The 13,894-nt window shown below is 33.2% G+C and overlaps 1 protein-coding gene across 4 annotated transcripts in view; it reads right to left on the bottom strand.

The window, feature by feature from the left end:
- The window catches only part of LOC140435189 (uncharacterized), a 1,123,409-nt gene that overhangs the window by 818,045 nt on the left and 291,470 nt on the right, over window positions 1-13,894 (bottom strand). For all 4 annotated transcript variants that reach the window (XM_072523966.1, XM_072523965.1, XM_072523967.1 and 1 more), the window contains exon 3: window positions 9,008-9,328. In XM_072523966.1, coding sequence (XP_072380067.1) covers window positions 9,008-9,328 — 321 coding nt within the window. The remainder of the gene's footprint in view (window positions 1-9,007; window positions 9,329-13,894) is intronic.

Genomic DNA, 13,894 nt, shown 5'->3' with positions numbered 1-13,894 from the left:
GGCGATTGTGTTGATGTTCATTTCTGGACTCTTTATTATTATCTAAAACTATTTATTATATAATCTTAAATATTAATAATTCAGTTGAACCGAGGTTAATATTCTCTGGCTATAACGAGATAATATAATACTTTGTGAAAACATTTGCATTTTATTATTCGAAATCAGTTACAAAACTAAGGACCTAGGAACCACAACATCACGGCCGTACCTCTGACAACACACCCTGTTTAACACCTCTTTATATCTCCAAACTTTCAGCAAGTTTATTGCCTATTTTAACTTGGTGTTTGGTCCGAGTAAACAAGCCCAGAGAAAAAAGTTAATAGTTGGTTTCTATTTCGAGTTAAAAGGACATTTTCAATAAATCATATATTCTTTAGGAAATTTCAAGTACAAAAGATACTAAATGAATTAATTGTTTTCAGTTATAAGTATGATAATCGGCACTAAATAATATTTTAAGGAAGTTACAAAAGATGAATCAGAAATATTTAAATTTCAAAGTCCAAATACCATTTTTTCCCGATTAGTTATTAGTATTTTCGATGTATTCTTTGATATATCCTTACTTTAGAATAAGAGCAGAGAATAGAACAGGGAGAGAGAGAGAGAGGGGGAAAGAAATTCAGCCAAGACTGTAATCCTAGATGGTACAAAATTGTACTTGTACCAAAATGTATATCCATTTTCTTAGATTTTACTATTTAATGCAAATCTTATCTTAAAATGTTTACCTATGCATTAGATTTTCAAGTCGGTTGCATTTCACGAAGCAGCAGTTTAACAAGATTTACTGTAAATGCAAAATCGTTTATTATTCAAATAAATAGGAAATGCTTCGCATTACAGCTATCAGAATATTTCATTATTTCGTTTGAGTTAACAAGAAAATTAAACCGTTTGGCCTGTTAAAAGATATAAAGAAAATTTTGAATTAAAATAAAGTACTAGTATTTTAAAATAATGTGAAAGCTAAAATGAAACGAAATTTCTTGCTCTACAAAATGTATTGATTGCATTTGCTTTGATTCATAATTAGATTTATTCCATTTATAACAACTAAAATTTCCTCAATTCCCGTCTATTATTTGTGCAAGCTATTTACTTCCTTCTTAAATTTTATCATTGATCTTTTGTTTCCAGATGGAAAGTGGGTGGTTCAATTCTATCTCAAAGTTGTTAAATAGAAATTCCCATGTAAAAAACAACTTCGAGAATTAAACATCATTAGACAAATAGCAGTAAACAATGGCTACAACAAACAGATAATAAACAAAATTTTTAAACCAAAAACTGCATAAGAAAGTCCTGAAGTAAGTCTTTCCACCAACAGAGAAAAAACCCAGTACTTTCTGCTAGATTACATATAAAGGCAAGATATTATCAAAAATAGCGAGACACATAAAAAGAAAGGAATAACGCCAGCTTTCAGAAAAAACAACAACTTAAGCAAATATGTTAAGAATAACAGAAGCTAAAAGAAGAATCACTTACACAGTGGGGTATACAAACTTACATGTGGCGACTGCCCAAGAACTTACATCGGTCAAACAAGTAGAACATTTAAACAAACGGATAGCAGAACACAAAAGATCTTTCAATAATAGAAAAACGGATTCAACTTTACGCATTTCACCTTCTAGATTATAATCATTCTTTTAGTAACCAATTTCAAATTCTTCACATTCAAAATAGGGCCTTAAGCTATCATTATTAGAATCTATGGAAAATAACATACAAAAAAATACAGATATAATTCTGAATGACCAACTTAAGACAAATAGTTCTCTCCCTCGTTATTTTATTTAGTTGAATACTATAAAGTGTTAGACGCATGAATACCATGGACAGACAAGGTCACCAATGAAGAAGTACTGCGAAGGATGAACACAACCGCGGATTTGGTCAACATCGTGAAGGGCCGTAAACTGCAGTACTTGGGCCATATAATGAGAAATCAAAGTAGATACGAGCTACTACAATGCATTTTGCAAGGTAAAATTGAAGGAAAAAGGTACCCAGGACGAAGAATATCCTGGCTTGCTAATCTAATCATGGTATAGAAAGACCTCAACACAGCTATTTCGTATAGCAATCAACAAAGTCATCATAGCCAGAATGATCGCCAACGTTCGGAATGGACAGGCACCCTGAGAAGAAACTGCTTGAATAAATTTGCAATATCTCGGCTTTTATTGGACTTCTATTGGAATTTTAATTTTTCAAAGTTTATTTGGTTTCTTTTAAGAAACAAAACATGATTTCTCTTGGACTTAGGCGCTTAGACTATAATTATTAATGTTAAAAATTTGATACGTGCTTTTACTTTTGTATAAAACGATGTTACTAAAAATCTATTACAGAATTCGGTGAACAAAATCTACCGAATTCTCATTTACATGTAGGCCAATCCAAGAGAGAATATGAAGCAATACAAGGAGTACTAGGCTTCGGAACTTGAAATAAAGCTAGAACTACAATAGTGGCCAAAATTCTGGAAACTTTACAAAAATTATGGTTTTTCCAGCAACACTCGTCTCATAATGGTGATTTTATATAGTTTATCAGAACAATTACATTTTTATTTTATTGTTTTATATTTCTGCTTATGTATTTCTCACCTTAAGTATATAATATATTAACATAATTATTTAATATAAAATATGGGAACAGATTCAAGCAAAATGCCAAAAATTCGAGATTTGTGAATGGCAATATAGACAATACTATATTGTGTCAGTCAACGACCCAATTGGAAGCGTTTAGTATAGTTTCGTGCGACTTCCAGTGTTTATTAATGACTTCAGGTAGTTGTGACTAAGGTTAATTGTTGCCTCTCTGACAAGTAAATTGTTTACTTGTCAAAGAGGAATACATCAGTATCGATTCAACGAAAATGGCACCAAGAAACCCAAAACGTTTTGACTGGTCGCTAGGAAAAAAAGCCAAAGCAATTATTCTTCGAGAAGAAGGTTACACATATCAAGAAATAGCATACAAATTGGGTGGGCGCTATTGTCTAAATTCTATTGTCATCTCAACTGGCTGGCAAATATCGGACCACACTATCAGAAGAAAGTTGTGTGAAAATGGATTGCGAGCACGAACTCCTACAAAGAAGCCGTTCCTGAACAAAAAACAGAGGCAAAAATGCATTGATTGGACTTAAAAAAAAAAGGTGGACAGAAGAACAGTAGAGTAAGGTAATTTGGAGTGATGAAACCAGAATCTTGATCCCTGGGAATGACGGAGTGAAGTTTGTTCGCCGCCGATCGGGGAAAGACCTTTTGCCCCAATGTACTACGGTCACTATGAAGCATCGAGTGTCATGATATGGGCTTGTATGATCACTAATGGAGTTAGACGTTTAGCAGTAATAGAGGGCAATATTAATGCAAAAAAAATATCAGGAAGAGATACTGCAAGCCAAACTGCTGCCGACTATCAGAGATTTGTTTTCAGGGGATGCCAGCATCTTCAGCAGGATGGAGCGCCTTGTTATAAGGCTAAGACTTCCATGGAATGGTTGAGAAATCATGCCGTTACTTTGCTGCCTTGGCCTGGAAATAGTTCCGATTCCAATAGATAATTTATGGTCAAGTATCACGCCGAAACGCAAATAAAAAAGAGAACAGAAGCCATTAAAGTTATTACCTCAGAAGATTTGGCTCCTCTCGTGAACCCCAGGCCTCGCAGAATCGAGTCTTTTCTAAAAAACAAGGGTTATCCCACCAAATAGGTACTAATTTTCTTGATAATAACCATTGTACCAAGTCCTGTGAAAAAGAGGAATGCTGATAATAAAACTAAACTTTTGTAAAGTTTCCAGAATCTTGGCCACTTGTACAACGTTAGATATGGAGATTATTAACACATTATTTTCAAAGAGAAAAATTAAACTTACGAAAAAAAGTGTACAAAATCACTCCTAAATATATTATTTTATGACAAAAAAAGAAGATGGTGAACGTCAGTACTTCTAGGTAATAGTTAGTCAGACTGTGAGCCAACAACATAATTTGCTTGTGTTGGACTTCGAAGGAAAATGCCAAATTATAACAAAATATAGGAGAGGACCACAAAAATCAACTGATGGATGTTAAAAGACAAGAAAGAATGTCTATTCAGGGCAAAAATAACAAACAGAAAAAAAATGTGCTGGAATAATTGTTAAAATAATTTAGCAAGTGGAATTAGGTTCAGCAATATTTTTTTAAGGAAATTTTAATAAATTGAAAATTAAATAATAATCTGAACTGATTACTAAATGAAAAAAATTGCAATGCAAGTTATTGATGATTTTGATATTTATTTTGTTATATCTGAACAATGTTTTTCAAACCTGTGTGTATAATGTATATAAACTTATCAAAGTTCGTAGCTTTTATCCTCAATCTTTATTGGGCCTTTAAATAAACGAGCCCTTTCCAATATGTATTTAAAAGTAATTTAATATTAAAGACGCTAATTAGGGAAGTTACTACAAAAAGCATATAATTGAATTCAGAGACTTCATGAACATATTTGCATTTTAGATTGGATTGAAGCCAATTTTCCAGGGACTTTGTCACCCCCGAATTAGCCAGGAATTGCCGTTTGCACCACTAGCGTTTGCACAATGGATGGATGTGCGCCATTTGCTTTTACGAGCTCGACTAATTGGTCATTTTAAAGCAAAAAGAAGATAAAGAGACTATCTGAAAGGTAATCTAAATATTTCGCTTTAGTGCCACTAAAGTGCATAAAATTGCTCGGCAGATTACGATCTAATGGACGGTTTACAATGTACGTATGAAGAACTAAACTTTAACGTGATTAAAATTTATCATCTTTTTGTATCACATAAACGAAGATGGATTCTAAAAGCATTTTGTCAAAAAAAAGGTAAGATCAATGCTATTTTTAATATTTTCTTTCAAGCAAAGTACATAAGGACAAATACATAAGTAATGTATGCAATACCGGGTGAACCAAAAGTTAATCGCCAGAATTGAAATGAAATTGAAATAAAAATGCAAATTTATTATTAATACTATTTATAAATGTAGTTCAATGAAAAATGATGAAAGTGGTTTACATGCTGATACAAGCAAATATAATGATCAATTCAAGACGGAAGTAGTGAGTTACAAAGGCAAAAACTTATCAAGGTGCAGGTTGTAGAAGCGACTGCCAACTTGTGGTAGTTGTTTTTCGACTTAGTTTTAAAAACAAATACACTCCTCGACCTTTTATGTTTTACTGAGACTGATCTGGTAACCTTCAAAGAGAGAGTAAACTCAGCGTTAAGAGGGTCAATTGATCTAGTATAAACGGAATTTGGTCAGAATGTGCAGACGTTATTTAATCTTTTAATCCCTGACTCATATTACCGATAAAAGCGATGCATGGAAATATAAAGGTCCGGACTTAGACTCACAATAACTTTTACGAACGTATGTAATTGTTTGTATAGACGACGATTTACTAAGAAACAATAATGTTGAGTCTAGTAATCAGTTTACCCGAATTGGGAAGCTTGTTACCCATAGATATACCACGTTTTTATATTATCACTTATCACTGCAAACAGTTGCAAACAAAAAATAATCTTCATCATCATCATCCAGACTTCTGTGTCCAAAGTTGAACATAAGCCTCCTCCAATTTCTTCGAGTTCTGCCAGTACTGAGCTTCCTGCAGCCAATTCCCAGAGATTCCTTTGACGTCGTCCGTCCATCGTGTAGGTGGTTTACCTCTACTTCTTCTGTCAGCTCGTGGTCTCCACACTGTAATTTTTTAGATCTACCGCCCGTCATTCATTTCTCTCACATGGCAAGCCCAGTTTCACTTCAGTCATGCTATACACTCTATAATATCTTTCGCGCCTATCCTTCTTCTTACTTATTCGTTCCTAACTCCGTTTCTGAGGGCCAGTTCAAGTAGCGAGCGTTCCATTCGTCTTTGGCCTGTTCTCGGTTTGGTTGTTGTAGCCTGGGTTACTGTTAATTAGTTATGATGTGCTGGTGTGAGCACATATTGATGAATTTTAGGTAAATAAGTCTTCTACTCACAATCCGTAATAGGTTTTATTAAAGTTAAAAACAGAGCAAACAGAACAAACCGGTTTCGCTAAGCGGTTTTCTATCCTTTTTGGACACTTCCACAAAGGATTGGTGGTTTTGTGGGTTTTTTCTTTCCTTCCAAGAATGTAAGGCACGTTGGAGTTCTTTCTTTGCTGATTCCTACCAGATGTAAGGAGGATACAATTTGAAACTGGCAAAAGAAGCTCCATTGTTCAGTTGGTGTTAAGTTATTTACTCACTTAGTAATTAAACAATTTTTAATTGTTATTTCATTTAATTTTTTTATATAATTGCTAATTTAACATTTGCTTTAATAATACTCAACAGTCTTTTTTATAATAATTATGTATCAAGGAATGGTGTAATACTCCCATTACCTCTCACCTGTTAGGTGACTGTATACACAATTAACCGTAGAGAGCATTATATTGTTTTTGTTTTTGAATATTAATATACTTGGAATTTACCCTGTTGCAAATGTAACAAGCAAGTAAAATCTCCATTTTACTTGTTTTCACGTCTTAAATCGAACACCGAAATTAAATAAATACTCTTTGTAGTAGGTTAGTAGACTATATGTGTATAACTAGGGATTTTAATGTTTTTGTTCATAAAATTATTACAATTAAAAGTTAAAGTATTCATTATTGGTGGAAAGTTTAGTGTTATATGTTAAATTTATCGATTTCATTACTGTTATTAAACTAGTTTAACTGTACGTATAAGTGAAGGGTAATATAGGCTAATTTTACGTTGTATTTATAAATTAATAATATTAATACTAAGTAGGGATTAAATTGGGTTGTACATAATAGATGTTTTGTTAGGTCCTTTTTTCCAGTTTTCAGAAAGTAAACAACCCTTACAGCAATATAAGATATTTTGAAAAGTATCCGTTAATATTTTCCAGGTTCCCAAGCATTCATTAGAGCGACTTTCTAAATTCTTTATTTATATTCTCATTAATTTATCCATTTTTATATACTATCCACATTTATTCTCATTTAACTGTCTCTGAAGAGCATGCAAATTGGCCGAATCCTACCTTGAGTGTCAGTTGGTCATTCTTCGACATAGCACTAGCCAATCTTCAATTTTGTTACATTTCTATATTCATGTTTTGTTATATTTACACATTTTATTACACTGCTAAAGTCCATTACAGTTATAGTTCCTACTTTTTGTTACTTTTTATTACTTTTTGTTACTTTTTGTTACCTTTTGTTACTTTTTGTTACTTTTTGATACTTTTTGTTACTTTTTGTTAGTTTTTGTTACTTTTTGTTACTTTTTGTTACTTTTTGTTACTTTTTGTTACTTTTTGTTACTTTTTGTTACTTTTTGTTACTTTTTGTTACTTTTTGTTACTTTTTGTTACTTTTTGTTACTTTTTGTTACTTTTTGTTACTTTTTGTTACTTTTTGTTACTTTTTGTTACTTTTTGTTACTTTTTGGTACTTTTTGTTACTTTTTGTTACTTTTTGTTACTTTTCGTTACTTTTTGTTATTTTTTGTTACTTTTTGTTACTTTGGTGCATGAAAGTACATTTCATAGTTTGCTATATTGGTACTCCAACGGCCCATTCCCATTCAATAGCACATTTGTTGTTACAAGTCGAGCGTAATAATAAGTTTGGAGATAATCGCTACAATTTTGTTGAATTTAACTCTAATGGAGAGAAAGTCTTTCTATAAGTTGGCAGTTTTTGGAAATTTTATGTTGCTTCGTAGTGCACAGGGTGCTTGAAAGCTCTAGTGGAATTTTGGTTGATGTGGTTTCTTAATGCTGATGGTGACAAATATATATTGAGTTATCTGTAGATATGGTCTTCATGTTTATTTTAAATGAATTTTATCACGCGGTTGGCGATTTTGGTTGTGGCTGGCTCTTGAAGTGAAATACCGGCATGATTGGATGAGTATGGGGGATGGATGAGAACTGATACATTGATGGTTTAACTACTAAACCTTTTTTTTGCTATGAGTAGAGTTACATATTGAATCTTTATTATTATCTGACTAATGTTTTGCAAAAAAAGGTCTTGGGATAAACCAACTAAATGATGGATCGATGTAAAATTTTCAGGGTATCTTTAAAGACCTCAACTTACACAACTTTGGAAGCAATAACAAATAATATGTAGAATGATTTGTACAATAATTACAAACAATTAGCGATTTTGTCTTAGTTTGCAATTTTCGAAGCATCAAATTAATTTTATAACTTTAATAATCGCCATTTTAAAACATTTTAATGGTAAGCAAAAAATCGAAAAAATTGCATTTTTTACACTAAATTGTCAATAATGTAAAAACGCCATATTTTTTTAGATGTCTATTTAAATTTATTTTTGATTATACAGGGTGAGTCAGAAGACCAACGGAATGTTTTAAGATACTGGGCGTTCCATTAAAAAAAAAACAACTTTGGTTTATTCTGTTATTCTGATTGACCCTGTATAATCGAAAATAATATTAAATTATATACGTCTTTGCTATATGTCAGTTTTATTCGAAACATTTTTTTATATACTCCATAGTTTATTTATAATTAAAGAAAGCCAGAAGTTTGGCGAATCCTGTATACAGGACCTAACAATTAAAGAAAAATTTAGTTAACTGGATTTGTCACAATCCCGAGGGAAGTCTTAGTTCCTCGAGCTATAAGTAATATGCTTAAATTATTATTCCTTGAAAACTCTTTGCTTTAAGTTCTTTTAAACAACAAAAATGTGTTCAGCAAGCCTAACTCATGGAGTATAATAAAAAGGCTTCTATACAACTTTTTCTCCAAGAGAGTTCAAGTTCTTGAAGTAATATATTTGTGTGAAAGTAAAAAACCAGATAAATTCTTAATTTATCAATTCAGAATATGAAACTTTAAAGGATAAAAGTTTCTTGAACAATATTTCTATAAAGAAACCTATATCGCCACCTACCTGCATTTCTCTAAAACTTTCCACTTCGTCATTCTCCTGTAGTTCCGTTTGCAATCCTCTCGTGACAGTAATCCTCGCTGCACCAGCAGACGGTGGCGCCGTTGCCGAAGCTGATGTCGCGGGATCCGGAGGCGGCGGCACCGGGGCGCCCTCTGCCTCCTGACGGATAAACTGAATGCGGCCCGCCTCCACGCAAATGTTGGGCGCGAGAGGGTAGCACGCGTTAGCTGGAGGCGGCGAAGGAGGTCGATCGGAAACTGTAATCGGAGGCGGTTTGTCGTAGCAGATGATAGTTTGGCGGGAATCGAGAACAGGATGAACCTGAAAACAAAATACAGTATTCATACATATTATATATTAGCAAAATTTTTTATGATTTTATTATTTCTCTTTTACACGTTTTATTTTCTCTATGACCTATTGTTTTTTGCTGTTCTTCGTACACCTCAAATACCAGGATTCCCAAAAGAAAAGTTCCATTCCCTCCAGCAAAACTTCTACATAATACTGGAAACGAAGCAGCTAACAACTGCAAACCAAAAACGCTGATTAAGAGCCGTTCTTAGTATGGCTAGTAACATCTTGAAGTACCTCCCCTGGGCTTGTCTGGCTTACCAACAATTCCTCTTGTGCGCTTTACGTACCACGCACCATAACTCACCATATGTATATCATCCTGACGTTGACCACACCCTTGGCTCCACAAAAAAATGAAACATCCCTCTTTGAAGAGGCAAAAGCCTAAAAAAGGTTAAAATATGAATTACACTCACACTCTTCCCTTTCTGATGACCACGTGCTCTGGGATACTGAGAGAAATAAGGTTCTTAGTAGAACTCACTTTATCTCTGAAACCTTGACCATCTTGAAGGTCATTAGGTGGAATCTCCGCTTATTGCTAATCTTTTTTAACCTGGCTTGCCCATTTTGAATAAGATGATGATAATGAGATTGAAAAATAAATGCTATGGATGTCTTTGAGGATTCATACGTGCCAAGTGGCCATACAACATCATTGTTTGCTTTCTCATATTGGTAAAAATGTCTTTTAAGTGTTCTTATAATTTATGACCATGATTGCGTCTTCGACGGAATTCTTAATTAGCTAACAAATACTTTTTAGACTTTAATATTGAATAACTTCTCCGTAATGCAAGTATATTAGCGTATAACTTCTACTTTTAATACTTCTTTTTTTTTTCATCTGTCATTTTGTTCCAAATGAGCGATAAACTCATCCTTTTACATCTCTCATTTCATTTGCGATAAGATTTATTTTTAGGGCGTGGAAAAAATTTGATGACCGTGAAAAATGCGTCATCGTGCAAGTGATATCTTTGATATACAAGGTATAGTCAAAAAATAATAACAAAGATATAAAGGGTGTAGTCAGAAAATCGCCCACAAAATCCAGATTCCGGTCAAGTCTTCGTGTTTATGGTTAATTTTGGAACACGTGCGGTTATTCTCTGTTCCTGAGTAGTAGTCTAGTAAGATTTTTGTAATAGTCTATGACTGATCATGGATTCCCTTTTTATAACTTTTACGGACTTTTTCCACGCGGAAGTATGTGGCTAAACGTTCCCTCTACGTTCATGGGTACAACTACAAAGTAACCTTTTTTGAATTGCAACTCAATTTTCTGTACCACAATCTCAATAAAAAATACTTGTTATAAAATACGACTTTTGTTTACTATCTCTTTAAATTCCTAAACCGACCGTATTATTTCACCATGAACACGATTTGGAGCCTCTTCATAAATTATTCCACAAGTGTGGTCAAATTACGATCAATTTATGGTTATGGCTTAGCTGCGAATACACACATAAACAATTTACCGTCACGTGAATATACACGACCAAATTCAAATTAAAACTTAAAACAACGGCCATTGTTCTCTGGTTTTGCCGGCTAACCGCAACAGTTTAGTTGTTTCCATCCACGTCGGACAAAGCAACAAAATAATTGAAATCCATTTTACAACCACATAATTCTGTTTTCCATAAAACTAAATTATCAGATGACAAACTTATTACTATAGGTCGATGTGAGATATATCAGTTATTATCCTCTTCGTCTTCGCTGGTTAATTTATTTTAAACTATAACTAACTATAAACTATATTATTTAAAGATTTTTTACACAAGTTGATATGCTAACCAAAATTCATTAACATTTTCTTCCAATAGATACGAATAATATCTAAATTGAAATACACCGTTTCATAAATTAAACACAAAATCTGAGAATATTAAGTCATGTTTAATAAGCCCTTAAAATTTGACCAGTTGTTTCGTTTTTCAACAGATCTAGTAGTAGCAGTATCTTTTATTTTTTCTTGTCACTAATAAAGACAGATGCCAGGAATAAATGGGAAACTTTATATAAAAGTATTACTATCTATCTATCTATCTATCTAATTAGCCTTCTTCGGTCTATCTTTGGACATAGGCCTCCCCAATCCTTTTCCATTCTTCTCTGTCTGTCGCTACAGTCATCCACCTAGAGCCCACGTTCTTCTTGATATCATCTGCCCATCTCATTTGGGTCTTCCTCTGCTTCGTTTGTATTCCCACGGTCTCCAACTTATAAGAATTTTGTTCCATCTGTCTTCTTTTTGTCTTATATTGTGTCCAGCAAATCTCCATTTTAATTTTGCAACTTCTTGTCTAACATCCCTCACTTTTGTTTTCTCTCTTATCCACTCGTTTCTCTTTTTATCCATTAGTCTTATGTGCAGCATTTGTCTTTCCACTGCTCTTTGGATTTTTATGATTTTGTCCATGTTTGCTTTTGTAAATGTCCACGTTTGGGTACCATAAGTGAGAATAGGGAGTACGTGTTGTTTTTAAGAATGTAACTTAGTTTGCGAAATGCCGCATATGCCAGTCTAACTCGTCTTTTTATCTCTGCTATTTGGTTTTTTTTTGTTAAGTTTTATAGTTTGACTCAGATATATATAATCCTGAACTTGTTCTATTTCATCTTGTCCGATCTTCATTGTGATGTCTTCATCTGTATTTGTTATGATTTTGGTCTTGCTGTAATTCATATTAAGACCTATCTTTCCAGCTTCTACGTCCAGTTCTTTCATCATTTTAAATAATTCTTCTTTTTTATCGGTTATCAATGCGATGTCATCAGCGTACCTTAGATGGTTCAAGCGTTGTCCACAAATTTTTATACCTTTTTCTTCCCACTCTAATCTTTTAAAAATATCTTCCAGAGCCTAATTGAAAAGTTTCGGTGATATTGTGTCGCCCTGTCTCACACCTCTATTTATTTGTTTTGATTATGTTTCTTCATATACTTTAATTGTTGTTTTGACTTCCTTATATATATATATTGGCTATTAGTTCCGTTTATATGTGGTTAATTCTGCTGTTAATCAAAGAACTTTTCACTGCCCAATGTTCGACACTGTGGAAAGCCTTTTCGAAATCTATGAACGCTATATATAGAGGAATGTGGTATTCATTTGCTCGTTCTATAAGTATTTTCATACTTAGTAAATGGTCACTTGTGCCGAATCCCTTTCCAAAAACCAGCTTGTTCTTTCGAGTGGTATTACTGGTGAAAGTATTACTAATGCTCATAATAGTCATCATTACTCAATTCATCCTACTCTGACCTAAACTCATTCCTCACCTAAAGTTTTCTCCTTCCAAACCATATACTTCCACCATTACTAGAATTAAAATTCATCGTGGTTGCTTTCCAGCCCATCTATTTAAAATAGAAGTATTTTAAAATCAACTACTGTAATTAAAAACAGGCAGTTTTAAACGTATTAGATCGTTTGTAATGTGAAAGTTTAAATTCAGCGTTTTTTAGGCATATTTCAAATGCCTCATATTTTTATCAAACTCAAAATCGAAATTTCGTGTTATAAATTTTGAAGTTGATTTAGTTATCATATCTTATTACGTTCTACTCAGTGTCACACAGTATAATACCGCTTATCTTTTCACAACACCCGGTATTCCATTTTAATTTCATACCGTTCAACGCAGACTACTTTTTTCGTTAATACAGCACTAAATCATAAGCAGCGACACATAATAATATATCAAAAATTTGACAAAACTCATTACGAAATAAATCATCACATGAAAGGTACAGATTGTATGTGCAAATTGTAATACAAGAAAATATCGGACAGTTATTTTTTGTTGTTTTATTTTACTTCGTTTATACAAGACGTTTTTTATCATGATGATTGCTAAAAATGAATATTAACCATTTATAGTAAAATAGACCAAATGCAGTGCTAAATTCTGAAATGTTCCATTCCTTGGTAATACTTTTTCTTTTCGTCTATTGTTTCAGCTCGCTCTCCGTCCATTTCTCTTAAACGCTCTCGCTTCTTCTCTCTCTCTCTCTCTCTCTTAGTCACATCCCTGTCCTGATTTTATACTTTCTATGACATACGCGGCAGAAAAACATAAAGGACAAAAAGAATTTTAGAAACGGCGAAGATGAAAATACTGCAGAGATGGCATGCTAAGAATGGAGTGGTATCGTAAACCTTGTTTTAGTAACCGTTTCATAAATTTTCATTCTCAACATCCATCCAAGATAAAAACAAATTTGGTTTTGGCCTTAAAAACTAGGGTTACTAACTTGTCACACATCAATTTCAGGGACAAGGGACTAAAAAAGTTAAGATCTATACTACTAGAGAACTCTTACCCCATAGGGCTTTTAAATAAACTCATTTTCAGTTCTCCTTTTCCCTCGCAATTTTCCAACAAACAAAATCTGCATAATAACAATGAGGTCCGACAAGTGACATCGACAAACAACACTTCAATGATACCATCTAAAATAACTGATGGTTCCAGTTCTGACACCTAAGCTAATGAACATTTTCAAAAATGTTAA

This window comes from Diabrotica undecimpunctata, chromosome 2 (assembly GCF_040954645.1).
Source record: "Diabrotica undecimpunctata isolate CICGRU chromosome 2, icDiaUnde3, whole genome shotgun sequence".
Lineage (NCBI taxonomy): Eukaryota > Metazoa > Arthropoda > Insecta > Coleoptera > Chrysomelidae > Diabrotica > Diabrotica undecimpunctata.
This window is presented reverse-complemented; position numbering and strand designations above follow the sequence as displayed.